Raw genomic sequence first — 27334 nt, 5'->3', positions numbered from 1 at the left:
CAAAAATATATCAAAATGACCCTGGAGCGTCACACTCTCTCGGCCAACTGGTCCTTTCGTGACCGCGACTCCGACTCTGATGAATGGCTGCCCGTCCCTGTAGTGCCATCCTCGGTGCAACAGGACCTGATTCACAATAAGAAGTAAGTATATGATCCCATAAATCAGTCAACTTGGTCAAGTAAGTAAGCCCTCATCTAATTTTCACCCCCTCCAGATTAAAAGATCCATTCATTGGCTTCAATGAACTCGATGCTCGCTGGACAAACGAAAAATCATGGGTGTACCGCAACACCTTTACCAGACCACCAACAATTCCTGATGGAGCCATCGTAGACTTGGTCATGGAAGGTTTGGATACTTTCGCCACAGTCAAGTTGGATGGGGAAGTCATTTTGATCAGCGATAACATGTTTCTCGGCCACAGAGTCAATATCACCAAAGCTCTGGCAACAGAAAACCGGGAACATACCATCGAAATTGAATTCGACTGTGCCCTACTAAAAGCTCGGGATATCCGCAATCAACATCCCGAACACAAATGGGTCGGCTTCAACGGGGACCCTTCTCGCCTCGCGGTGCGCAAAGCACAGTACCACTGGGGCTGGGATTGGGGACCAGTCCTGATGACCGCCGGGATTTGGCGCCCAATTCGGTTGGAGGTCTATACCGCGCGGATTGCGGATCTATGGCCAAAGGTCGAGCTCGCCGCAGACCACCAAACCGCTGAAATCAAGACTGTGGCCACAATTGACACTCCCATTGACGGAGACTTCATTGCCCACTTCACCCTGAGCTTGCGTGGCAAGGAAATTACCAATATAGATATTCCGGTCTTGCACGGAACTCCCACCGACGTATCCTTCCTCGTCAATCGTCCTGAGCTTTGGTGGCCTCATGGCTATGGTGACCAACCTCTCTACGAGGTTTCTGTGGCTCTGCTGCGTGATAACAAACTTATTGACCAAACAAGCAAGAAGATTGGCATTCGAACAGCTGAGATTGTTCAGCAGCCCGACAAGCATGGAAAGTCATTCTACTTCCGTATCAATGGCCAGGATATCTTCTGCGGGGGTTCTTGCTGGATCCCCACCGATAGCATCCTGACGAATATCAGTGCTGATCGGTATCGATTGTGGATTGAATTGATGGTAGCTGGTCGACAAAATATGATTCGGTAGTTATCCCTTCCTCCAACTCCAGTTACTTGACCCTTCCGAGTCCTGCTCTAACAAATACTTAGTGTGTGGGGAGGTGGTATCTACGAGGACGATTATTTCTACGAAGTTTGCGACGAACTCGGCGTGATGGTATGGCAGGACTTCATGTTTGGCTGTGGTAATTACCCAACCTGGCCAGCAATTTTGGAATCAATTCAGCAGGAAACAATTTACAACGTCAAGCGACTCCGTCACCATGCATCGATCGTGATATATGTTGGCAACAATGAGGACTACCAGGTGCAAGAGTCGGAGGGACTGACCTACAATTACAATGATAAAGATCCGGAGAGCTGGCTCAAGACGGATTTCCCTGCTCGATATATCTACGAGAAGCTGCTTCCCGAAGTGGTAGCTGAGTACTGCCCTACCACCTTTTACCACCCTGGAAGCCCATGGGGCGATGGCAAAATATCATCTGATCCGACCGTTGGTGATATGCATCAGTGGAATGGTAAGTAGTATCCCAAAATCAACTACCTATATACGTACCTGGGTACCTACCCTTTCCCCGGAGAAATATCTAACGGTCGGCATTCTTAGTTTGGCATGGCACACAGGAGAAATATCAGATTTTCGATACTCTGGGCGGTCGCTTCAACAGCGAGTTCGGAATGGAAGCCTTCCCACATATTTCTACGATTGATTATTTTGTTGAGAATAAGAGCGACATGTTCCCACAATCACATGTGATCGACTTCCATAACAAGGCTGATGGCCACGAGAGACGACTTGCGACATATCTGGTTGAGAATGTCCGGTCTGCGACCGACCTCGGGGTATGAATCCACTGCCAGTGGCAGCTATGGCTAGATTTACATTGCTAATATTCCTAGACCTGCATCTATCATACTCAGCTCATCCAAGCCGAGACAATGATGTTCGGATACCGCGGCTGGCGCCGACAATGGGGCGACGAACGACACTGCGGCGGCGCCCTCTTATGGCAACTGAATGACTGCTGGCCCACTATTTCATGGGCCATCGCCGATTACTTCTTGAAACCAAAACCCGCGTATTACGCAGTGAAAAGAGTTCTAAACCCAATTGCAGTCGGGGTTCGACGCGAACATCACGATTGGAGTGTAGCACACGCCCAGCCACCAAAAACCAGCAAATATGAACTTTGGATCGCCAGCAACAAGCCGCAAACCGTCCGCGGTCAAGTTGAGCTTCGATTTATATCCGTCAATACAGGCCGTGAGACACGGTCACCCATCGTTCACGCGGATGTTGAGATCACGCCAAATGGAACGACCAACATAATCACCGACGGAATGTTGGATCATGTTGCAGACACCGAGCCGATTGTGTTGGCTGCACGCCTGTGGGTGGAGAATGAAATCGTTGCGCGAGATGTAGACTGGCCACAGCCGTTCAAATATCTTGATCTCTCCGATCGCAAACTCGATGTTGAGGCGGCTTCGATCTCTGGTTCGGTTCGTGTGACTTTCCGTGCGCACAAGCCTGTGAAGGGTCTAGTGTTGGAGGAGCAAGTCGATGTTAAGTTGAGTGACAATGCCTTTGATATTGTACCGGGTGATGAGCACGTCATTACCGTTGAGGGACTGGAAGGGCGTACTCTCAAGTATCGCTATCTCGGCCTGGATCAAGCGGGCGAGGTATCCCTGTAGGCATATCTATTCAGGCAGGCATTTCGTACGAAACATTATACTACTTGGTATCCTACCCAGTCATAATATACCCAGTAGCAACGATTATTAGGATATTAAATTACACTAGTAGAATTCCAAGTCTTCCGATCGATCGCCAAGAGTAGAGTTGAATGAGGCCTCAAGTTAAGGTTATCCGAGGATCTTCCCGTTTGCCGATGCGACGGCAAGGAATCTCGGCAGTCCGTCCCGCAATTAGATATCCACCCCGGATTTGCTTCTACACCCCCCAACCACCAGGGTTCTCACATGAATTACTTAAAAGACTCTATACAAGATTTCCCAAAATGGCATCTGATCTCCCCCGTACCCAAAAGGCCATCGTGGTGCAGAATCCGGGCCCCGACCACACCATCGTCCTGCGTGATGACGTCCCCGTCCCGGAACCAGGACCAGGCGAGATCCTGCTCAAACTGGAATGCACGGGTCTATGGTATATACTCTTACTCATTGAAATCATCTTGTTTAAAGCCGTCATTAACATCAGAACAGCCACTCAGAAGTCCGCGCAGTGTTAGGCTGGGGCGCCTACAACCCCATAATCGGCCACGAAGGCGTCGGGACAGTCGCAAAACTAGGCCCAAATGTTTCAAACACATCTATCGGCGAGCGGGTAGGACTCAAATGGATCTACAACGCCTGTACAGAATGCAGCATTTGCAAACGCGGCTTCACACACCACTGTCCCAATCAACAAAACACAAGCCGACACGTTCCCGGCACATTACAACAATACGCTCTCGCAGACGCAAATTTCATAACGCCCATCCCAGCAGGCCTCGCATCGGAGATCGCGGCACCGCTACTCTGCGCCGGACTGACAATGTCCGGCGCCCTATCCCATCTAGAAACCTCGCTGGTACCGGGTGATTGGGTCGTGATATCCGGTTCTGGAGGCGGACTCGGACACGTCGGCGTTCAAATCGCCGCGCGCATAAACAAATACCGCGTCATTGCAATTGATAGCGGCGAAGACAAGAAGGAAATAAGTCTCTCGTCTGGCGCGGAGGTATTTATCGATTTCAAAACAGAGGACGTGGCCAAGCGTGTAGCCGAGGTTACGAGCGAAGGTGCGCATGCAACTATCGTTGTACCTGGTACGAAGGAGGCGTTTGAAATGGCACCGATGGTTATTCGGAATTTGGGGATTATCGTTAATGTCGGGTTGCCGAGGAATGATATAGAGATTCCAATTTCTGCGACTGTTTGTGCGGCTAGAGGTGAGTTTGATTGGCGGTTGATATCTCATTTGCCAGAGTCAAGGTACTAACTTCTGTTAGGAATTACTATCAAAGGGTCATCGGTTGGAACTGAAAAGCAAATGGCGGAGCTGTTGCAATATGCGTTACAGGGTGTGATTACGCCTGCTATTGAGGTGTTTGAGTTCGCTGAGGCACCTAGGCTGATTCAGGCTCTTATTGATGACGGGATTAAGGGGAGAGCTGTTGTTACTATCCCCCATGGCTATTAGACTTCTTCGATATTCATCTAGCAACATTTCGAGTTTTTTTGCAGAACGATAGAAATGCATTCCTACATTTTCAAGAGACTACTCCGTACCTACTGTACTAGTCTGCTTCGTTACTGCCCATATTATAGATAAAAAAAACCAGGAAATTACCCTGCATTGAATCTCCAGTTTTGAAAGCATCAATCGAGATATAATGAGCCAATCCCATCAATACCATAGAAACAGAGTACTGAATAACTGGAGAGACACAATATACTTCTGTGGAAGGCAGGCGGTGGCACTCAGCAGATACCATAGTGGAGCCGGGCTTATCGCTTATCGGGGATTTTCCTCCACTTCGATTCCACTTGACTGTTTCCTAAGGTTGCTTGCTTTACCTTCTGCAACAACTACCTCTTCTACTCATTCACATCCATGGGCACCAAGCGATCCTGGCAAGGCCAGCCTGTCGCTATGCAAAACAAACCAGACACCCAGTCTTCCGACTCGGCCGGTCCGACCATCTCCATCTTCGAGAACTTCCGCAATGAGCTGGACGAGCACCACGACAGGCGCGAACGCATAATCAAGACTAGCCGGGATATCACCGCCCTCAGCAAGAAGATGTACCTCTATTCTCACTTTTATGTTCCAATTTGAACCTCAAACTAACTGCTGTGGCGTAGTATTTTCGCCCTCCAACGCGTCCGCGCAACCAACAACCCCATCCCGGCTAATATCGCCAAAGAAAACCAAACGCGCCTCGATCAGATCCAAACTCTCTTCACGAACATCATCCCTGACCTCACTGGCATCAATACCTGGCGCTACCGCTCAATCAGCAGCGGTATCCAAGAATACATCGAAGCAATCTCCTTCGAGCACTATCTCCGCACGCAAACCCTCATCACACACGCCGAAGTATGCGAACGACTACCCGCCGGTATTATGGTCACAGAGGAGGATTACCTGATGGGTCTCTTTGACTTGACAGGTGAAATGATGCGATTCGCCGTACTGTCCTTGAGCTCAGGCAATGCTGCTGCCACATCTACCGAACCTGCCGAGACCGAGGTGACTGACGCGAAGAAGCAATTACCTCACCTTGCCGCATCACAGGCGGACCTCGTCGTTGATTTGCGCACTATGCGTGCAGGTTTTGAGGAATTGTCTGTACCTCGGAAGTACAACATGCTCCGGGATCTCCATAAGAAGACCGAGGTCATGCAGAATAGCGTGGAGAAGGTGGAGCGGGCGGCTTATGGTATCTTGGTGCGAGGTAGCGAGAGACCAAGTGGGTGGACACCAGATCTGTCGGCAGCTGTTGAGGTGGAGGCTCAATAGGTGAGATTGACGATAAATCACTAACTGGTCCGCGTGGTTACCCCCAGGGCTAGTATTTACAGCAAAAGCTCAAAAAATGAAACTATATGATTCACTAGCACGTCGTCGATATCCTTATTATTCAAAATTCATATGATCACACCAATCGTGAATCTTTTGCTAGGCTTCTATGACTCTCTCTCTTTCCCAGATAATCCCAGACTGTGGATGCATGCACTTTGGTTACATGGAAAAACTCGTCCAGCGAAGCAGACTCGTTTACAGACGCCACTGGTTAAGTTTTCGATTAGCTGTGTGATTGATAGTCAAGGAGGCAATCTCTGCAACACTTACTGCTCAGTGGACTGCACCCGTAAGCGTAGGCAGGGATGTCGGCATATCGATAGTGCTTGCAATCTGTCGCACCCATCGATGGAATCGCTATTGCATGCGAGGCCCCCGCCTTCTCTGCATTCTCTTTGATAAGGTCTATAATTGGGTGATCAACAGGTGAGAAGCTAGCAGGGTTGCTAGCTGCATCTTGCTTCGTCAACTCGATCTTTGCATTTGGATATTTCAAAGCTGCAGATTCAAGCACAGTCATCACATTGCTAGCGACAAGGCCTACCGGTAGCCGAATATCAAGCTCGAAGGTGCAAAGATTTGGTATCATGTTCACCTTGACTCCACCTTTGATCGTCCCGATATTCACAGTCGGCCGAGCGATGATTGATGAAGTATTTGGCCCCATGGCCTCATCCACGACAGCAAGGACCTTTGGATCGGTCAGATACTTGGCAATCTGGGGAGGAGGGTTCGGCTCGATGCCTTCGACATCCTCGACGACAGCATTTAGAAATTCGGCCGCTGTTCGGATCGCTCCTTTACTGTTGGTTCAAGTTAGTCTTCGAGCGAGGTCCATGTTATTCTACAATCTCCTACCTGAGATTCAGATATGCTCCATGAGCTGCCTTCGTCGTGACAGTACCAGAGAGCCTCAAAGTCCCTTTCTCTGAAAATCGAATAGTCTGTCCCGTTGGCTCCGTGCTCAGCATCACATCTCCTCCCCACCGGGATTTATCTTCTTCAATGAGATACTGCGTTCCCCATCGGCCGCCTGTTTCCTCGTCGGAAACAGCACAAAGAGCAACACTCCCACTAAGGGATTCTCTTCTAGCATAGAGACAGGCGTAGGCGATGACTAGCGATGCAGTTCCAGACTTCATATCAACCACACCCCGCCCATGAACGCGGCCATCAACCAGATCCCCCGACCAAGGATCACGATTCCAGCCAGGGGCAGTCTCTTCCACAGGGAAAACATCGATATGACCATTCAAAACAACGCGCGGACCGGAACCATTGCCTCCGGAGAATTCACTGACGATATTCGGATATCCCGGCTTCGGCTCGATGGTCTCATAAGGAATATTTTTCGAAGTGAGATAATCAGTCAGTACTTTGGCCGCAAGCTGGGTATTTCCTGGTGGGTTTGGGGATGCAGCTCGAACGAAGGACTGCAATAGTTTGGTTTGACTCTCCTGGTCATGTTCCAAAGCGCTGATGATCTCTGACTTTGTGGACATGATTTACTGAGTGGAATTGCCGTATGGAAAAGAAAAATTGGTTGAGTCTTTATTTGGGACAAGTTGGTAGATGGCAGGCTCTCCATCTCTTGCCACGATTTCTTTATGCTAATATGAGCCCTCGTATGTCGATCGATGACTGTCGTTGCGGGGGCCTTCCAACGCTATACTGGATCCGTTCCCCGATCACCGATCACATTACACTTTCATTTGATGACTATGACTGGCCTTTGGTTATTTTATTGCTACGAGTAGTATTTCCAGGTGGGTAGGACTATTTCAGGATTCAATATTGACAGTCACCTTAAGTAGCAGACTTTTGGTGCTTTGACCCAAGGTGACTGCAAATATTGAATTGGATTCTTTGCCTGTTACTAGTAACAACCTTGGAATATGCTACCAAATCATGAACACCGTTGCTACCTATAGTATTTAAGCCTCCTTCTCAACACCCAGCAAGCAACGGAACAAAACAGAGGCGCACTAACTAACTAACTAATGTGTCTCACAGCCTCAGGCAATCAACAAATCGTCCAGTGGGGGCCGGATCGGAAAATTTCACGCCACAACCTTTCGCGACAGAAAAGGGGCAAAAGATGATATATCCTTTTCCGCTATCGCTGCACGCTCCCAACTCTTGGGAAGTGTCAACCCACCTGTGATGTCTTCGAGAATAGCCTTTTCCCTCAAACCTCTATGGTACATTCCAAACAGGGCTGTGGGCATCCTAATCCATCCTGCCGGGGGTATGGAAGACTTGCTGGACAGCATGATACCGCATCTAATGGCATAGATCGTAGTATCAGGGGTATCAGTTTCCCTTATGATCTCCTTGTTGTGGTTTCTGCGAACTTCACGACGCTTCTCAATCTGGTATTATACCCTCCCTTTTCTTTCTTTTATCTTCTCTGTTACCGTGTGCAGCAACTGACTTTGAACTAGCTTTGGTACATACTAAGCCATGTTTCACCGACACTATTGATTCTCCAACTTTCTCAAATGGAGACACGGAAGACAAAGATAGCACATGAACCCCGCGCCACTTTCGGAAATATAAGAGACAGTTTGCGCCTCATTTACCAGGCACAGAACCCATACACCTTCTTCCGCGCATTCTCTATTGGCTTATTTCAATTTTTGTTAACTGGAGCCGTCGCCGAACTATTAGAACGGGTTGTCTTTTCGGAAGCTGATATTCTGCGACCACTCGCCTACGCCATTTCTTCCGCACTTCTGTGCGAGCTTCATCTCGTCTTCACATGCGCTATCGTCTCGGCCGAGCCAGTTCCATTCCGGTCTTTACTCAGAGAGCCTGGTCAGAACCGGTGGAAGCATTTGGCCATTCCCGCTTTTTGGTACGGCTTCTCATTATCGTGGATGGAAATATTCTACGATATCGCGGCAGTAGCAGTAGCAGACCACCTCACTCCCTTGGAGAAGAAGAACGACATAGGAACTTGGGCCGCAGCAGCAGTGTTAATAGTGATTATCATGCTTGCATTTTACTTGCTGGTAGTCCTACCGACATACATTAATCTCATGCTGGCAGAGGTTAGATTCTTGCCCGCTAATACTCAAATAATAGGAATTTCATCTTCCAAGGGTCGTTTGAGACTTTGGGAACTTGTTGGGGATCAGAAACAATTAGCTCCTCTTGGGACATCCAGCAATCCTCTTAAGCCGAGTAGGATGGATATTTCACGCCAGCTCATCATGCTTCACCTGAAGAAGTGTTTCGTATATCTGGTTCCTGAACTTGCCTTTTATCTCACTGTATATGTGGCATTACTCATGGGCCTATTTGATTAGGATGAGAATGAAGGCACTCCTTGAGTGGGTAATACCTCCCGCCCTTCGATCCCATTTCGTCTATCCACCGTTGAATCTTCTGGGCATCAAGTTATTAGATGAGTATATCAGGCACTATTCAAATGCGAGTGGTCACATTCGGCAGGCATCTTTTGTTTGGCTTCGTGGTGTGGCGTACCAAAGCTTTGATCCAAAGACATGACGTTTGTTTTGGCTATTTATTTGATGCCTTCATTCGACTCGGTGATAAGAAAATACAGTGCTAGTGCAGACTCTGAATATACCAGCGCGTTCTAGTTAATAACTAAACGTGAATGTACAAAGATGGCTCTAGGATTTACGCGCTTTCAAGATAAATCCCGAGCATCTTGGCAACAGACGTCTCCACGAAGAGCACCAGCTCCGCCCGAGGAATTATTGTATGAAAGTATTCAAGCTCCCTCTGAAAACATTGCTTTCTTTTCTTAACCTCTTGAAATGCACCAATTCCGTTCCTGTTTTCCATCTGACTTGTGCAATCGGGGTCAGTATTGTGCCATAAATCCTTCGACCCACTTTTACGCGATAAAAATTCCATGGTCGGCAATCAAGCAATAACATCATCTCGGCCCTATATGGTTCATGCATGTATTTCTGAACTTCCAGTCCACGTCTTTAAGATCTGTGCTCGTTTTGTTGATGGATTGCTAGTTCAATCTGAAGAGTTTGGAACTATTTGGCCGCTTAAAATGAAGTTTGCTTCTCATTATCGATCTAATACAACTATTTGCATCTTCAAGTTGTTTGAAAGTTGTTTGAAGACCTACAACTCCGAAGATGGCACAATCGGGAGCAGAAGTGGCTAAGAAAATCAGATCCACTGCGGATTTCAAGTTTGAGTCTATTTAAGCCCCAGGGTGCAAGGCATCTCATGAAGGAAAATAAAACATCCAACTAGTCTCTCTTCTCAATCGGCTCACGCTTTGATGGGGGCCTCTGACAATATGGATACTAAAACGCCCCCGGTTTCAACATCTGCCGAAGTGAAAAACGTGCAGGAAAAATATGCCGATGTCACTCTACGTCTACTCGAGGATCATGGCGATGATTTCGGACGACTGACACCAGACAATGAGAAAAAGCTTCGGAGAAAGCTATACTTTCATATTATATTCTTGCTCTCGGTCATCAATATCATGTTATTCGTAAGTTCTTTACGTCACATCTCTAATACCTACACTAACAGATATAGATTGATAAATCCACACTTGGATATGCTGCAATTCTTGGGATTTTTGAAGAGACGGGTATATCAAAGGCCCAGTACAATAATCTCAACACATTTTTCTATGTTGGTAAGTTTTTCTCCGTGGAAAATTACGAAGATCATTCCACTCATTGGCTTTTTCAGGATACCTCGTGGGTCAGGTGCCTGGGCATTACCTCCTACAGCGACTCCCATTTGGCAAATTTGTGAGCGGAATCATATTTTCCTGGGGAACTGTCATCTTGCTTCACTGCGTTGCCACTAAATATGCCGGTCTGGTGGTTTTGCGACTGGCTCTTGGTGCTACAGAAGCAGTGATCGTCCCCGCGCTCGAAATCACTATAGGTATGTTCTTCAATCGCCAAGAACAATCATTTTTACAGCCTATTCTATGGATTACCTGTGTCGGTGCCCCGATTCCTGCCGGTTTTATCTCATATGGTCTGCTATTCAGTCAAGGGGCTATTCTTCCGTGGAAGCTATTCATGATCGTCATCGGGGGGCTAACAATTTTGCTTTCTATTTGGGTGTGGTTTGGGTATCCTAGCAACCCAACCGAGGCTTGGTTCTTATCTCTCGAAGAGAAAGTGCAGGTCATTCGCCGAGTGCACGAATCGCATCAAAGCTCCATCGAGCAGAAACAGTTCAAAAGCTCCCAATTTATGGAGACGATGAAGGACTCTGTCTCATGGCTTTTTGCATTGCAAGCATTTACCCTGATGTATTGTAACAATCTGACCTACGGTCAGCAGAATCTCCTCATAACCTCACTCGGGGTATCAAATCTAGGATCCACACTCGTTGCCGCAGCAGGCGGAGGATTCGGTGTTCTTCTTTGCATTGTCGCCACCTTCGCGTTGAAACGTTTCCCCAAATATCTAGCCGTGCATAGCTTGGTCTGGTGTGGCTTAGCATTGATCGGAGGCATATGCATGGTGACAATTGCTTGGGATCAAAAGCTCGCATTGCTTGCCTGCATGCTTCTCGCCGAAAACACATACTCTATCACGTATATCATTGCGCTCGGGTGGGCAACTTCTTCTGCCGCGGGATATACCAAGAAGCTCACACGGAATGGAATGTTCATGATCGGATACAGTGTGGGAAATCTTGTTTCGCCGCAGATTTGGGTACCCAGCGCAGCTCCAAGGTATTATGGTGCGTGGATCTCGATGATTGTGGTCAGTTGGGCAGGAACACCTGCGATTCTCGGTGTGATCCATTTTATTCTGAAAAGAAGAAATACGCAACGAAAGGAGTGGATTGCTGAGTTGGGTGAAGACGAGCGAGAGGGCTGCATCGAGCAAGTGGATGAAACCGGTGCAGTTACAAGAAAGAAGGTCAATCTGGCGGTGCTGGACTTGACTGATTTGGAAAATAAACTATTCTTGTATCCCTACTGATTGATGCTAGTGCAAACCATTGAAAGGACTTCAGAATTTCAACTAAATCCATGAATTCTTTGGATATTTTATTCTCATCTCCGCATGGAATACAGTATTTCAAGGTTGTCACAAAACATGGACTGCTAGTCAATTCTTCAACCATTTTGTACTATTAGCTTACCGAATTTTATTTTTTGGACTATTGGCAATTTCCCCCAGGTCTCTTATGCATATATTTATTTCACCAAATTTCACCGTGCTAAGCTACATCACCACCTCCTGGGCAGTTGTGACGCATTCCCGTCAGCCGCACGGACCAATCTCCATCTGGACGAAGTGGAGCAGTTCGGTTCGCTTTTCATTTCTGACGTGGAACTTCAACCTCACCTTTCTGTTTCTCGTATTTTCCCTGCTTCGTGACTCGTCGGTTTGAAAATGCGCGACGCATGCTGGACATGTCGTAGCCGCACGATCCAGTGCGATCGGTCCAATATCCCCTGCGCAAAGTGCGACAAAGCCGGCCTGGAATGTTTCGAGAAAAGACCAATAAGATGGGTGAATGGTGTGGCGATTCGCGGTAAAATGCGCGGACGCCGTTTTGAAGATGAACAGAAAGCTTCTAGCAAGAAGTTGTCTGTTCAAACAAAGCACAAACGGATTAATTCCTTCCATCGGAAGGCTTTGGCAAACAACCCACACCCTTCAGTCGCCATGGAAGATCCCTGCATGCAAGACATGAATTCTTCCTCCAAATTCTATCTGGACTATTGTGAGTTAGCGAAGTTTCTTTTTGACGATGGTATACTGAGACTAGCTGCAAGTTAACCGTCGCATCTGCAAATTATTCATCCTCTGCGATAGCGACAATAATCCGTTTCGGCATTTACTCACTTACGCCATGGATGATATTCCCTTACAAAAATGTATAATTGCCGTGTCTGCACGGCACTTTACCAATACAGGGCAATATTTCGACCAGACTTATACCAATATGGCCCCTCGATTCCTTGTTGCTAATTTAGATGCCCTCCATTTCAAACGACAAACCATCCAAGCAGTAACACGGTCATTGAATGGCCATGAGATCTCTCGAAAGAACACTTTACTGGCATCAATCTTTCTTCTTATCTTCCTCGATCTCCTAGAGTCTGGCATGGATGGCTGGAATCATCATATTTGTGGTGCGAGGGGCCTTGTCAACCTTGGCAGCTCTCTACTGGATCCCGGCCTCGACCAAGAAACAAAATGCCAGGTTAAGAGTAGCCATGGTGATATGGCGACCGATACGAGGAAATTCATTTCCCGACAATTGAATTTGTATTGCCCCTCTCTGACTAATTATACGGCGCAAATTATCATTGTACTGACTAACTCCAGGATTTCAACACTCGGAGATGCATTGTCAGGCTCCAAGTCAAAATCAGAAGCATTTCCCAACTGTGATAGCGAAATGAAACACGAGTCAATCGTTCGAAGCTTCCTCGGCTGCCCGGATCTTTTGTTAAGAGCGATTCGATACTTCTCTAGCCAGAGAGATTTCCTCGGAAACTTAGACAGTCAAAAGACTGACGCTATTAATGACCATATACGGGACACTATGATCATGCTTGACATGACAAGAAACTTTGATTGTCAGCGGTGGGCATCAAGGGTCATTTCCCTAACTGTTTCCAGCGACATTGAGAAGCTTTCCTTGCTGGCAAAAGGATACAAGATCGCTGCCTTCATTTATGGAACCAGGATATTCCGTGCTTTCGCATCCCCGGCCAATACACCTATCAGTACTCAAGGAACAGAAAATGAAACGCTAGTTTCGGAATTAATCGCGACAATCGAGCTTCTCGCCGCGGACGAGATGTTTTTCAAATGCCTCATATGGCCCACATTTATTGCAGGCCTGGAATGCAAAACAGGAAATACCAGAGAGTCTATAACGGCGCTTTTACGAGGCCTTTGGGATTTTACCTCTTGTTTGAATGTCATCAACGCCTCCAGGATCCTACAGGAATACTGGCAAAAGCAGGACTCGAGTGATAATTCGGGAAAGGCACATCAAGAAATTGAAGTCATGGGCCAGGGATGGCTACTGATCTGACAATCGCGCGCAAATAATAAAACGGTAAATATACACTTATTCCATAATGCCATTACAATACAGCTTCAACTTGTTCGTGCTCATCCTCGGATTCTATTTACGATGTTTTTATGCATCTCGATGTACTAGCACTACTAGCCAAGGTTTTTCATGGAATGTGACTTGGAGCCACCAGGTAGTGGTGGCTTTCTTTTCTCAAAATAGGTATATTACCGAATCTCACTCAAGGGACCATTTGAAAAAGACTTAGCGACCCCATCTGATTTGTACATGGCTCAACTTCCTAATCAGAATACGAGCATCCACCAAGCATTACGCTAGAGAAGAACCGAAGTCAAAATCTTGAAATGCTTATCTGGTGGCACCGAGTCTTACACAGGCACGGCATGTGTCATTGTTCATGTTTCGCGCTGACCTATCAAATCGCCACCAGGCCCCACCAGAATCAACTTCCTAATTGGGTAAGCGTGAGACCACCACAGTAAGCCATGTTGGAAAATCTCGAGATATTCGGGCGTATGAGGCGCAAATTCGATTTCTAAGCTGTAAATTTCGAATTGGAGTGCGAGAAAAGAGTCAGGTTGGCTTACGGGATCAACAACAACTTTTAAAGACAATTCCGTACGAGCCGACTAGGCAGGTCAGCTATATAAGGTCACAGTTCGCAGTTTTGACTTTCAGTTTCTAAAAATTCGAAGCTCTTCCTACAATTAAAGCTTGAAACAAGCCTCCCGTTTTTGAACATCTACTCTTCATCAACATCCGATATTATGTGCCAACACGAAATCGCAAGCAATGGCTGGACCAGTGTTCCAGTTGATGCAGGTGTGATATTTGGTGATAGACCCTTTATCAACGAACCCGAAAACCTCTCAATCAGTGAAGTCAGCTTCCCCTCTGATGATCCCATCGTGACAAAAACTTTCGACTATGCGAAACGGGTTTTGCATCCGGCAGCTTTCAATCACTCGATGAGGGTTTATTATTATGGTGAGGCTAGACATAGACCCTGGATTCCTTAGATCCCTCATTTAACTCTTCAATAGGGATGGTCATCGCCAAACAGCAGTTCCCTGAGAAGGCTGCCACCCTTAGCCCGGTGACCTGGGCACTGACGTGCCTCTTGCACGACCTCGGCACGGCAGAAGAGAACCTAACAGCAACACGAATGTCATTCGATCTATATGGCGGTATCAAAGCTCTGCAAGTTCTGAAGGAATTTGGTTCCACTATCGATCAGGCGGAAGCAGCTGCGGAGGCAATCATTCGCCATCAAGATCTGGGAGTCGATGGTACCATCACTTTCATCGGCCAATTAATTCAGCTGGCCACGATCTACGACAATACCGGCGCTCATCCACATGTTCAGGACATTGGAAAAATGATTCATGGCACCATCCGTGCCCAGATTAACGAGGCCTATCCACGCCAACAATGGTGCTCGGTCTTTGCTGATACTGTTCGGAAGGAAATTTCAATCAAGCCATGGTGCCACTCAACCCACATTGTCAATTTCGATAAGGTGATTGAAGCCAACACGCTGATGAAGGAATGGGAATAGGTACGGATCTCGTACTTGGGCTCAATTCTCTGTGCCAACCTGTCCCTGCTCTTCTTGAACGGGAATCATAGTACTTTCTTCAGTCGGGTGGGACATTACTGCAAAAGCCATACCCATCACGCGGAATTTCGTATGGAGGAATACGCATAGTCTTTTTAAAATGTGGTGATCGATGGACGCTGTAGTGGTCCATCTGCAATAATACGTACACTCATGGATTTGAAGGACTTCATATGTGCCGACCAATTTAACTTACTTTAAAATCGCTGCCAAATTCGATCCTTCAGGTCGCGGCAGCTTCTTCATGATTGAACAATATTAAATTTAGCAAGACCATCCTGATGGTGCTCACATAGCCCGACCGCACACCCCTTTATACTCTGGAATGCTCCGTACTCCGCACGGTGTACAGAAGAGTTACACGTATGGGCCGAACCCGAACCCGAACCCGAACCCGAATCCGAAGACGAGTACGTACCCTAACCCAATCAAATCGTCCAAGAAATCAACAGATCCTGCGACCTCGAACCCTGGACCCTGGAACTCGTATGTGTAATACACCCTATATTCTGCCAACCCCCTATTTGTGTATTCCCAACTCGCCATTTCTCTGCCTAAGCCATGGATTTAATATGAGTCAAATCCAGTTACAAAACTAATGTCGCGTGCAGTCTCAGTCTTGCGACAGGTACAACGCTAAATTACGGCAGCGTGTATCCGTGTAGTTTCGTGACAGAAATAGGACAGAATGTGCCATTCGACCAAAAAGTACGCACGCATACATTTGGCTCTGTACGGTGGTATCTTTGCCTCGACAAGTAGTGGGGACGTCAAGGATCAATCATTTTTCCAGCAAATAATAGGCCTACCTGAAATCCGAATACGAATACTCCTTTACATAGCCGGTGGAAAGATAGTCAACACTTTGACGCCATCCATCTGAAACTGCACAAGTTGCATTAAATGACCGCCGGGAAGATGCTATCCAGTTGTATAACATACTGCTCCTTCCATGGTTCAAGCTATAAAAAAACGGACCATTCGAACACTCTTTCCTACAGCAAAAGGTCATCTCTCTTTGAGCGCAACAGTCTCGGTCTCACGTTGTGGGAGGTGGCTAGGGTACAATGACTAACCAAGTTTTACCAGAGTCGGAGGACCTGCCGCCTGCATCTAACCAAGATGTGCCAGCCGATAGGACTGAGCAAAGGAAAAGTGCAGGGGCCGATGATGATATGGACGTTTTTTGGGATGAGCCTGCCGACCAAGATCCCAAAAATCCGATGAACTGGAGCGTAGTGCGCAAATGGTCCATCGTTTCAATGGTTTCCTTTATCACTTTTCTAACGTATGCAACCCCTATGATCTCATATTTGACCCTCAAAAGCCTCTTCTCTAACATCGATATACAGCCCCCTCGCGTCATCTATTTTTGCTCCTGGAGTCCCCCAGGTAATGGCCGACTTTGATAACAGTTCTACAATTCTTACGACCTTCGTCATTTCTGTATACATTCTGGGGTTCGCATTTGGCCCACTTATTGTGGCACCCTGGAGCGAGTACAGTGGTCGTTTTGTGGTCTACAATGTATCTAATATGCTGTTTTTCATATTCAACATTGCCAGTGCATTAGCTCCAAATCTGGCATCATTAGTGGTGTTTCGGTTCTTGGATGGAGTGGCTGGTGTTACGCCAACAACGATTGGAAGTGGTACAATTGTTGATATTATGCCAACAGAGAGTCGTGGTAAAGCTATGGCGCTCTGGTCATTGGGCCCGCTCTTTGGTCCTATTATAGGACCAGTTATTGGTGGTTACTTGGTTGAGGTGAAGAGCTGGCGATGGGTCTTTTGGGTCCTCTCCATTGCGGTGAGTACTCCAAAGATTTGACAAGTCTATTTTTGCTTTTTATTCTTTGCTAATTTCGTGTCGTTCTCTCCGTTTCAAAATTTAGAGTGGAGCCGCTTCAATTGTATTCTTCTTTGTCGTGCCTGAAACCCACACTCCGACCTTATTGGAAAGGAAAGCCGCAGGACTCCGAAAGAAGACCGGAAATATGGGCTATAAATCTCGCCTGGACGATGGAATACCGACTACAAAACGATTCCTGGAAAGTTTCGTTCGACCGACGAGAATGCTGTTGTTCTCCCCAATTGTGGCGTCGATGTGCATTTATATTGCTGTGCTTTACGGTCTTTTGTACATTCTGTTTACCACTTTTACTTTGGTATTCGAAGGACAATATGGTTTCTCTTCGGGGGAAAGTGGCCTTTCTTTCTTGGGCAGTGGGGTCGGGATGCTACTCGGCCTTCTCTACGCTGGAATGCTTAGCGATCGTGAAATCAAGTTGCGTATTCAACGAAAGGAGGATCCCCAGCCAGAAGATCGACTTCCTTGGTATATTGCTATGCCAGGATCGCTCAGTATTCCCGTTGGTCTCTTCATTTATGGCTGGTCGGCCGATAAGCATATCCACTGGGTTGTTCCTGAGATTGGAACTGCTGTGACGGGCTTCGGAATGATCATCACTCTCATGGGTATCCAGACCTACCTGGTGGATGCATTTACGCAGCATGCTGCCAGTGCAATTGCCGCCTGCACCGTTCTTCGGAGCCTAGCAGGTGGCTTGCTTCCTCTTTGTGGACTGAAGTTATATGACAAACTGGGGCTGGGATGGGGAAACAGCCTTTTGGCATTCCTTGCGTTGGCTATATCACCGATTCCGATTTTATTCCACATTTTTGGAGCGAAGCTGAGGGCTAGATCCAGCCCTTCAAGATAGGGCTTGGTGCGAATTATGAACTCGATCTTCTCTGAAAAAAGTAAATACCTACCTAGGTACCTAGAATCCAGCATTCAGGCAGATCCACCAGTCCCGTCACCTGGGCATTCGCATGATATTAGTACACATCTGGCCATGAAACATCCACCCGGGGTCCTCAACCTTGGAAAATATATCACAACAAATACTTTTTTTCATCAGGGACTTTGACCATTTATGACTGACCTCCATACTGAATACTCCACAGTTTACCTATTCGGCTCCTAGACTTCCACAAATCCTTCTAGAGATCGGGATATATTCCTATAATTCCCTCTACCTTGAATATCCTTTCTAAGACAACATACTAGTTGAGTCTTAGCTCATATAGCCACATGTTTCTGAAATTAATAATCAAATGGGCTTGTGGTTTAGTGGTATAATACTCCCTTAGCATGGGAGTGGTCCGGGGTTCGATTCCCCGCGAGTCCATCTTTTTGCTCTTTTCCGGAAATCTTGAATGGATCTAGCTACGACAGAGCCCAATACCCCGACGAGGTTTCCTTTTGAGGTCCGGCGCTGTGATAATTTCTTGCCATTTCGAATTCCTCCAAAATATGTAGTTGAAAGTGAGAATTGCCAGCTTGTTTTACCTATGTGTATCCAATCATGGCCCTACCCAGCCCCGTGTTACTTAGCGGTTTACCCATACCGGATTTAACAGATCTGAGAGTAGCAGGTCTGATCTTGTGGCAGAAGTTTCATCCTGAAACTATTATGAATTCAATCAACTTTGAGATTTGGCATTTCACATAAATCCTTCAACAGCCGTCAACCATCCAATTCATAACTTTATCATACCAACTTGATACCCCACTCCTTGCGGATTCCTTGGAGCCAATTATCCACTGTCAGAATTTCCTCCCCAACCTTGACATTCCCTTCGCCAATTCTTTCGCGCTCAGCTGCATCGTACGCTGGAACATGCAGTGTATCATGGTGCTTAGAGCAGATCTTGGCTTCGCCAGTCCCACCTCGGAGTTTGTCCAAGCACTCTTTGTCGAACTGCACATAGTGACAGGTTTTGCACAGGTAGAAATCATCGGCATATTTCCAGTAAGTACCACAGTTGCCATCGCAGTAATTAGAGAATTCTTCAGCGTCATCCCCAGACAAGTCAGGTACAGGATTTTCCTCGTCCCCGTTCGGAGTTATCAGAGACCATGCAGCGAGAGCATCTGCATCTTGTCCGGCAAACATAAAATGGATTGCTAAACCATTATACGCTTGCCAGTCGTTGAGAGGATCATCGTCTGAGAGAAGATCTAGGTTCTGCTTGATATATGGACGCAGGATACTTCGAGCCTTTTCAACATCCCCTGGAGAATATGGTAGCGGGCGAGGATGCGGCTTGGATGCGAGCCATAGAACCCACAGACCAGATCCTCTGCGCCTTTGAATGTCGCGGCGTATTCCATGTGCTTGAGGTATTCCGTCGCACTATCTGGATACTCTTGAGCTTTGTCAAAGCAAATCAGAGCGAGCTGCGAGCAGATGACTGCCTGCTTCGCCGCAATATAGCCGTCGTGAATTTCGTTGACCGCCAGGATGCGCAGCAAATGGTCGATTGCACATTGAATTCGATCGGGGTATCCAGTGCCATGTGCTGTGCACAGGAGTGCAATCTGAGTCATGAGGTCAACCTGACACATCTGAGCCTTCCACTCTCCTGTGGTATTGCCGGCCTTCCTCTCCTGGGCGGATTGTTCCCTCGCGGCAAGAACGGCGTCGTTGTAGCCCTGGAAGATGATATCAAATTCCTGATCACCCTTTACAGACGCGAAGAGAGCTTCGTTATACAGATCTTGCTCGTAGTGCTCATGGAAATTGCGGGTTAGAAGATCGAGCCCAGTAATTCTGTCCGTGCTATCCTTCAGCGACTGTAGCAATTCCAGCAAATTTTGGTGTTTTCCTTCTTTGTGCAACAGCGAAATAAGGTTGTAAGTGGTGCCGTAGTCTTCCGGGTAGACCTTCAATCGATTCTCGTAAATTGCGAGAGCCGCTTCGCCGCGGCCGAGCTCTCTGTTCCATTTCGCCAGGTCATTATTGATATCCACCAACCAGTCTTCGAGCTCTTCTGGATCCCCAATTTCCCCACTCTCAATACCTTGCTTTGTGGCCTCGAGGGTCTCAATGGCTGCGGCAAAGTCACTCTTCATTCCATAACACTCCGCCAGGCCAATCTGAGAAAACCAGTTCTCTTTGGCAAGTGTAGATGTGATTTTGAATTGCTCGATGGCTTCGTCGAACTTTCCGTAGTCGCGCAGAGTTCGCGCCAAATTGCGGTTCTCCTCATAGTCGAGTTTCTCGATTCCGATCCGCTGCTGGGCCCAGGTCACGGCGGCCATGATGTGGGAAGGCTCGATTTGAGAAACATCGGGATCCGCGGTCACACGTACATAGCTAGAGTCCTTCCGGTTTTCAATCTGCAATCTGTTAGCTTGTCATGTCAATTGGAAACAGATTGATAGTTTTACCTTTGAGATATAGCCATGAGCGGCGTCAAACAGGAATGCAACACCGTCTGCGCCGGACTGGAGCCATCGGCGAGCAAGAAATCTGCCGACGTGTTCAAGAAGATCTGCCTCAAGTTCGGATTTGGAACTGAGACTCTTGATCCATTTTCTCTGTTCCTCCGGTATATTCTTAGTGACAGCAGAATCCTGCAACCATCTCAAAACAACGTCGGCGTAAGAATCAACATAAAGCCATTGCTTCCGCATCCAATTGTTACTTAGGATCCACCACCGCTCAATGACCTCGTCATCAGTGAAAACTTTCACTAACTGCGGACCCAAAGCTATTTTGTGTCGTGGCAGTGTTAACGAAGGATCCGCGGACTCGAGATGATCACCGAAATACTCGACTGCATATTCAAGCAGAGGGTCAAGGCCTGGTGACTCCTTAGCACAGATGACCTCTAAGCAGGCCGAGACGATCGTCAGGTGTGCCATATCAGCATTGACCCCAACACGAGCGGTCTTGCCCTTGAGTTTGCGCTGGAAGAAATCTTCGAATCCGAACTTGTCAAACAATTTGGGATCGCAAACGGATTCCAAGAACCGTCGGACAATTCTGACCTCAGAATCATTCACATCGCCTGTGTCTTTCAAGCTTTCCTCATCCTCCTCCTTTTCTGGACCTGAGATTCCGCGCAGAAAATCGGCAATTGAGTCGGAGACGAAGTGGACACGCGCGGCCGCAATATGGAATACCGAGGAGTACTGATCTCTGATTTTCTCAGCCAGAGGCCGGAGAGAGGGCTCGCGGGATTTCAAGAAAATAACCGCCTCCAATTCCTCAAGTGAGAGAGGACGGAACGAAAAAAGGACCCAAGTCAGCAAATCGTTCAAATCAGAGATATCCTCTTCGCTAAGACTTTCGTTGAGGAACTCGATCTTGCGAGCAATCGTATCTGACCGATCTTCGCCCGACCTGGACAAAATTTCACGGATCTCGCCTGGGCGTTGCTTGCCACTAATTTCGTCCAGGAGAAGTCCGACATTGACGAAGTCGCCGTTTGTTTGGTTTGTGAGAGCTTCCAAGACTTCCTCCCGGAGAGACCTCACCTGCTCAGACGACCCGCTCAGGTTATCCATCTTATTCATGCGGTCGTCGATAAACTTGACCATATCGTGGCGGTTCTTGGATGCCATATCAAGAACCGAAATTCCGTCTCCGAGCTCAGTCTTAATCTTTGCAACTGTCTCCGTCCGGCCAGTCAGGAGAATGCGAAGAGTAAACCGAGGCCATTCGACAGACTTGGATCGCCAATTGCCTAGCACATCCACAAACTCTTTGAGATGTTGTTTATCAATTCGATCCACGCCATCCAGCAAGAGAAAGAAGGTGGAATCGGTTTTATAAGATTTGCCGAAAAGTTGATTGCAGAGATCGCCGATCTGGTTCACACCGACTGTATTCACCGAGCCCAAATCCTTTCTGTATAACATGTCCGATTTAGCAATCTGCCAGGCAAGGGCCTCCAGAGCCTTGACCAGAGACGTATCTTTCGTTTCATGGTCAAAGAAAGAGTATGCTGCAGATTTGCATGACATTTCGTCTCCACCTTCACCACACAGTTCTTGCAGGCTCCTCGCAATGGCGGTAAAGAGGAAAGATTTTCCAAACCCCTCATCCCCAGCCACGCCCAGAATTGAAAATCGCGACTGTGTATTCAACCACGCTGTATACAGAGGGTCTTCTTGAAGCCATTCTCCGCTACCCTGAACTTGGTCATTCAAATGACGTTTGAAGATAGCCTGAATACTCTTCATTGTCTCGCTGGGATTGTCAAGGTTATTATCAATATTGCTCAAAAGTCGCTGCGCCACGTTGTCGGCATCTCTCTTCTTCTCAAACGTCAAAAGCTTATCAACAGAAGCGGTGACTTTCTTCGTTCCATCGCGGGTTTCCACGATAACTTTCTCGCTGATTTTCTGGGACTCGAATCCCAGCGTCGCGCGCATCTGGGATTCACGTTCAACGAGTGAAGCCAAACGGCCCAATTGACCGCTAACACCTTCGTCGCTGTCGAAGGCGAAAACCTTGAGCGCGGTGAGGATCTTGTTTCCCCTCATCACCCTAATTGACAAGGCGCAAATATCAACAAAGCACACCAACTCTTCGTTGATGATCTTGCGCAGGGCGATATCGACTGCTTCCGCCGGTAATCGCATGTAGATCTTGCATCGCTCAAGCACATCAGAGATTCGCCGAAAGAGCTCGGCCAGACTGCTGAAGATGCGCTTGTATTTGGCTCCGACATCAACGAGGTATGAAATCGCGTTGAAGCAAAGACTGCTCGGAGCAAAAACCTAGAATCGCCGTGTCAATCAATGACATACACCCTTGCACCCCTTCCGATCATCAATTAACTCACCATGCTGGCACCTTGAGCAGCTATGCCGCCCAACAGCATGATAAACTTGCTCGTCTTGGCGATAGCATCCTTGGCGACCCTGTATTTATTATGTTTCTCATCGTCATCCTGCTGCTTTTGATGAATCTGGTCGAGGACTTCATCAACAGTGAAAGTCGGGGATTTGGTCAGATCGACCTTGGCGGTCTGCGCAAAGGCCTGGCATGCCTTATTCCACGCCTCCTGGATATTATAATCGTCTGGGATATCAGCGGACATCTGAACGACAATGTGAGTACCAGTATGTCCTGTTATGTTCTTCTGGCTGAAGATTGATTTAAAGTGCCCACCGGGTGGGTAGATCCCTCGGAGTATTTATTTTATGTTGGGCGACGAGACCAGCTGAAGACAAACGGCATCGTCGCCCCGAGAAAGCGGCTGAGGATTGCTGCGTAAAAAGAGGGGTGGCGCCATCGCGGTAAAGAGATAGGGTAGAATTTTAGCTTACAGTAAGCTCGGAAATTGGGCCTGCTTATGCCCAGCTTTGCTGTGTTAAGCGCGCATATATTGTACTACGCTCGGTGGTGAGATTGTCTTATGACATTTATAGAGTAATTTCGGCACAGCCGTGACGATTGAACTCTCAAACTACTTTGTGCAACAAGGAATCTCAATTATACTGAATCTAATAATTTCGAGACGAACTGGTGAAGATGCCGTTGACGATCTTGTAAAAATCCCCTGCCCCCACTCGGTCTCGCTAACGATTGGATGAAGACGGTGCGTGTCAGCGGGGATTGCCGAGCAGTTTCCTTTCAGGGGCAGTGTACTTCGCACACAGCTCAGCTAACTCAGTCACAAAACGTGCGTAGGAGTACCTATACAAACTTGGTAGTCTACGAGAGCGAATTGTCACATTAAATCACTGCTGTTTTTACAAAGGGGCTCAGGATAATGATCGCTGAGTGATTATGACCATGGACCGTCAGTGACTTACCCCAAGTAAGCCCTACGTAGTGCCCGGTGTTTACTGTCCAATTATAAATTAGCAGCAGGTGTGGAGCTATATTACTAAGAGGCTTAATAAGGTACATAGTTACTGGGCAGCCTTTGGAAGCTGTCTAGACCGGAGGCTCACTATATCGGTAGGTTTCTCCAGTGTTAAAAAAAATCTGTTGACCCAGCGAGAGACGCGAGAACTTTGGAAATGAAGAGAGTTGGAATTAGCCGAATGTGCACCTTAAATAGCCTTATGTTGACATTATTATGAAATAGGAAAGGCCTTATTCATGGCTTCAAACTGCATTAAAATTGCATTGAAAAATTGAGGAAGCAAAATCAAAGTGAATTCTCTGAATGATTGGAGACCCTTCCCATTATTCATTTGGGCTTGTGAATTTTATTGGCAGCGACTTACTAGCAGTCGCTTGACGGTCTCCTAAGATCGAACTGGCGCGCTGTTTCACTGGAATTATCCTTTTAAGTACTACTGACCTTAGCACATATCTCAGTTCAGCTATTTTTGAGGTTAGATAACCTTCATGACGAGGATGATTGAAATCAACTCCGAAGCCGACTTTTCAGCGCATCTAGCCAGTCTTCAACTTTCACGCTCCTCATAGTCTATTTCTATACCCCATGGACCAAATATTCCGCACAAATGAGTGCCGGCATGTTCATACTTGCCTTACAGAGCCCAGATACTGTTCCACATACCACCCCTCGTTTGGCGGCATCAATACCAAAACGCTGGCCAACATTGCAAAAGACTACAACGTTCCAGTAATTCCCTATGTTCTTTCCCTGCGTAGTAATCAGCTCCTCGAGTCAAATCAGACCATCTGGTCCAACTTCATTCGTCAATACTCGGTCGGCAAAGCCGTCGGGTTTGAGAATTCTGCATTATGTTCATAACCAATTTAGAGAGCTGTTAATACAGAGCAAGTCAACAAGCCAAAACCTGCTTCTTTGCAAGGCTTTAGATATGAAAACCGAACCAATGTATACAGCCTTTCGCAAGTACCAAGTAAATATACTAGGTACTCCGAGTCCGATACGGCGTGTAGTTGCCCTTCGCTATGTTAAAGCCAGAGGGATCTATATACTTTCAAAGACTGAATAAGCTTCTCACGTCCATTCCAAGCATTTGAATGACACTGATCTAGCGCCCGACCGGTGTCAATCGGTTCTCCCTACATGTAAAAAAAACGCTCGGATATTTAGAGAGCATCCATCCAGAACATCTGCAGTACATGAAATTAAGTGCTTGGACCTTGCATCGGATTTCGGGTACAGAGTGCGGAGAGTTAGATGCACGGACATGGACTCAAATTGACTCCGTGTCCGTACGATAATCCCGCTGACCACGTAAACCGATTGACGACGGGTCTCAGATCTCAGATCCCCACGTCATTAACAAATTCTTCTCTCCTGATACGTCAAAATATCACGAGTTTGTCTAGGACCTAGGTAGGCTCCAGGATTCAAATGACATTCTAGTGAAACCCCCGCGAGTACCCCACCACAGCATCGCGTATCTGACAGGCTCGGAATTCAAATCTGGCCGCCCCGAGCACAAAGCTAACACGCGTGGCTTCATTTGCCTCTTTTTAAACAAGATTCCCCAGAATTCCTCATCATTTCGTAGCCTTTCATGGGCATTCTTATCTCCTGTTCAATTCAACATGCATAATCTTGTCGGACTTCCACCTAGTCTGGTACTTGTGCTGGTCACAGTGCTAGGAGCCATAGCCTACGTATTCCTCAAAGGTTACTTTATCCGTCGCCAGTTTGCACGCGCCCACGGTTGTCAGCCAGTGGCGAGGTCTGCCAACAAAGACCCTTTCTTCGGGCTTGATATGATCCCGGGGACTATCCGGGCGCTGAAAGAAAACAGACTAATTGCAAGAACCCCGGAGTTTTATCGTCGTTATGGCAATACACACACCGTCAGGGGCCTGATTTCGCAGCAGATAGCGACTATTGAGCCAGAAAATATTAAGACAGTTCTATCGCTTAACTTCAAAGACTATCGTCTCGGATTTCGTCTTCCTTCCTTCAAACCGCTTCTGGGAGAGGGTATATTCGACACGGATGGCGAACAATGGGCCTCATCGCGCGCTCTAATTCGGCCTAGTTTCAGTCGCGACCAGGTGGCCGATTTGACGACTCTTGAGAATCTGATTCAAGATCTTTTCGCGCTACTGCCGCGCGATGGGAGAACCGTTGATTTGCAGGAATTATTCTTCCAATACACTATTGATTCCGCGACGGAATTTCTTTTCGGTCAGTCGGTTGGGACGTTGAAGAAGTCGCAGTCGGAGCAATCGGAGCGTGGCTTTGCTGAGGCATTCTATAATGCCCAGAAGGCTATTTTGACGCGTGGTATTCCATTTCCACTGAAGTTTTTCTTCTCTCATGATGAAGCTGAGGCCGAGAAATATAATCAGATCTGTCGAACATTTGTTCAGCAGTTCGTCGACGAAGCCTTCCAAGCTGTCGAGCTTAAAAAGCCCGAGACCGAACAATCGGACTCTGAGACAAAGCGACGAAAGCGTATCTTCTCGCATGAGCTCGCAGCACGAACCACTGACAGAACTCGCGTTCTTGACGAATTGATGAATGTTTTGCTGGCAGGGCGCGATACTACTGCGAGTCTGCTCAGTAATTTATTCTTTGTCCTGGCCAAGGACCCAGCAATCTGGGAGAAGTTGCAGAGGGAGGTCGCCTTTTTGGAAGGTCGACCACCAACATATACGGAGCTGAACAACATGAAATACGTCCAATGCTGCATGAATGAATGTAGGATAACCCCCTTGCATTCAAAATTAATATCATACTTTCCCACCAATCTTGAAGATAGGTTCTAACCTTTCTAGCATTACGCTTACACCCCGTCGTGCCACGCAACCAGCGCGAGGCAATTCGAGATACCGTCCTACCCGTTGGTGGAGGTACAGATGGTCTCTCTCCAGTGTTTGTATCGAAAGGAACCTTCGTATCCTACAATGTATACGCGATGCATCGACGAGCGGACATTTATGGACCAGATGCAGAAATTTTTCGTCCAGAGCGCTGGGAAGATGGAAAACTGCAACCTCGTTGGGGATACTTGCCATTCAACGGTGGTCCCCGGATTTGCATAGGTCAAAGATATGCGTTGACCGAAGCCGGATACGTTATTGTTCGGATGGCTCAGGAATTTCGCGTGCTGGAGAGTCGAGATCCTGGGCCATGGGAGGAGTCAAGAGGGTTGACTGTTACCTCCCGGAATGGAACGAAGGTAGCTCTCACAGCTGATTGAA

General features: G+C 47.3%; 11 protein-coding genes across 11 annotated transcripts; 8 read left to right on the top strand and 3 right to left on the bottom strand.

The window, feature by feature from the left end:
- Positions 1 to 15: 15 nt before the first annotated feature.
- On the top strand, positions 16 to 4364 carry N7509_008096 (Glycoside hydrolase family 2 immunoglobulin-like beta-sandwich; the record flags this gene model as incomplete). The annotated part of the gene is made up of 8 exons (XM_056632733.1): positions 16 to 143; positions 218 to 1177; positions 1244 to 1674; positions 1764 to 1999; positions 2057 to 2808; positions 3171 to 3326; positions 3386 to 4113; positions 4174 to 4364. The coding sequence occupies 8 exons, from the start codon at positions 16 to 18 to the stop codon at positions 4362 to 4364; spliced, it is 3582 nt and encodes a 1193-aa protein (XP_056488284.1).
- Positions 4365 to 4778: 414 nt separating this feature from the next.
- N7509_008095 (translin family protein) lies at positions 4779 to 5687 on the top strand (the record flags this gene model as incomplete). Its single annotated transcript, XM_056632732.1, has 2 exons — positions 4779 to 4969; positions 5030 to 5687. 2 exons carry the CDS (start codon positions 4779 to 4781, stop codon positions 5685 to 5687), a joined length of 849 nt encoding a protein of 282 aa, XP_056488283.1.
- A 136-nt stretch (positions 5688 to 5823) lies between these two features.
- Positions 5824 to 7252, bottom strand: N7509_008094 (uncharacterized protein; the record flags this gene model as incomplete). The annotated part of the gene is made up of 3 exons (XM_056632731.1): positions 5824 to 5957; positions 6021 to 6553; positions 6609 to 7252. The coding sequence occupies 3 exons, from the start codon at positions 7250 to 7252 to the stop codon at positions 5824 to 5826; spliced, it is 1311 nt and encodes a 436-aa protein (XP_056488282.1).
- A 999-nt stretch (positions 7253 to 8251) lies between these two features.
- Positions 8252 to 9061, top strand: N7509_008093 (uncharacterized protein; the record flags this gene model as incomplete). Its single annotated transcript, XM_056632730.1, has 1 exon — positions 8252 to 9061. The coding sequence occupies one exon, from the start codon at positions 8252 to 8254 to the stop codon at positions 9059 to 9061; it is 810 nt and encodes a 269-aa protein (XP_056488281.1).
- A 965-nt stretch (positions 9062 to 10026) lies between these two features.
- Positions 10027 to 11710, top strand: N7509_008092 (uncharacterized protein; the record flags this gene model as incomplete). The annotated part of the gene is made up of 3 exons (XM_056632729.1): positions 10027 to 10245; positions 10293 to 10395; positions 10452 to 11710. The coding sequence occupies 3 exons, from the start codon at positions 10027 to 10029 to the stop codon at positions 11708 to 11710; spliced, it is 1581 nt and encodes a 526-aa protein (XP_056488280.1).
- Positions 11711 to 12590: 880 nt separating this feature from the next.
- N7509_008091 (uncharacterized protein) lies at positions 12591 to 13787 on the top strand (the record flags this gene model as incomplete). The annotated part of the gene is made up of 1 exon (XM_056632728.1): positions 12591 to 13787. The coding sequence occupies one exon, from the start codon at positions 12591 to 12593 to the stop codon at positions 13785 to 13787; it is 1197 nt and encodes a 398-aa protein (XP_056488279.1).
- Positions 13788 to 14557: 770 nt separating this feature from the next.
- N7509_008090 (uncharacterized protein) lies at positions 14558 to 15348 on the top strand (the record flags this gene model as incomplete). The annotated part of the gene is made up of 2 exons (XM_056632727.1): positions 14558 to 14777; positions 14834 to 15348. The coding sequence occupies 2 exons, from the start codon at positions 14558 to 14560 to the stop codon at positions 15346 to 15348; spliced, it is 735 nt and encodes a 244-aa protein (XP_056488278.1).
- Positions 15349 to 15369: 21 nt separating this feature from the next.
- N7509_008089 (uncharacterized protein) lies at positions 15370 to 15654 on the bottom strand (the record flags this gene model as incomplete). The annotated part of the gene is made up of 2 exons (XM_056632726.1): positions 15370 to 15499; positions 15605 to 15654. 2 exons carry the CDS (start codon positions 15652 to 15654, stop codon positions 15370 to 15372), a joined length of 180 nt encoding a protein of 59 aa, XP_056488277.1.
- Positions 15655 to 15733: 79 nt separating this feature from the next.
- N7509_008088 (MFS transporter) lies at positions 15734 to 18130 on the top strand (the record flags this gene model as incomplete). The annotated part of the gene is made up of 5 exons (XM_056632725.1): positions 15734 to 15894; positions 16020 to 16036; positions 16498 to 16696; positions 16761 to 17217; positions 17303 to 18130. The coding sequence occupies 5 exons, from the start codon at positions 15734 to 15736 to the stop codon at positions 18128 to 18130; spliced, it is 1662 nt and encodes a 553-aa protein (XP_056488276.1).
- Positions 18131 to 18964: 834 nt separating this feature from the next.
- N7509_008087 (uncharacterized protein) lies at positions 18965 to 23309 on the bottom strand (the record flags this gene model as incomplete). The annotated part of the gene is given in 4 exon segments (XM_056632724.1): positions 18965 to 19441; positions 19459 to 20595; positions 20647 to 22986; positions 23052 to 23309. The coding sequence occupies 4 exon segments, from the start codon at positions 23307 to 23309 to the stop codon at positions 18965 to 18967; spliced, it is 4212 nt and encodes a 1403-aa protein (XP_056488275.1).
- A 2405-nt stretch (positions 23310 to 25714) lies between these two features.
- Positions 25715 to 27333, top strand: N7509_008086 (cytochrome P450; the record flags this gene model as incomplete). The annotated part of the gene is made up of 2 exons (XM_056632723.1): positions 25715 to 26831; positions 26909 to 27333. The coding sequence occupies 2 exons, from the start codon at positions 25715 to 25717 to the stop codon at positions 27331 to 27333; spliced, it is 1542 nt and encodes a 513-aa protein (XP_056488274.1).
- Between the last annotated feature and the right edge of the window lies 1 nt (position 27334).

Source organism: Penicillium cosmopolitanum (assembly GCF_028827165.1).
Source record: "Penicillium cosmopolitanum strain IBT 29677 chromosome Unknown utg000008l:1.0-4398992.0:1.0-4402845.0, whole genome shotgun sequence".
Taxonomy (NCBI): domain Eukaryota; kingdom Fungi; phylum Ascomycota; class Eurotiomycetes; order Eurotiales; family Aspergillaceae; genus Penicillium; species Penicillium cosmopolitanum.
Note: the sequence above shows the minus strand (reverse complement) of the source record. Positions and strands in the feature narration are given on the sequence as shown.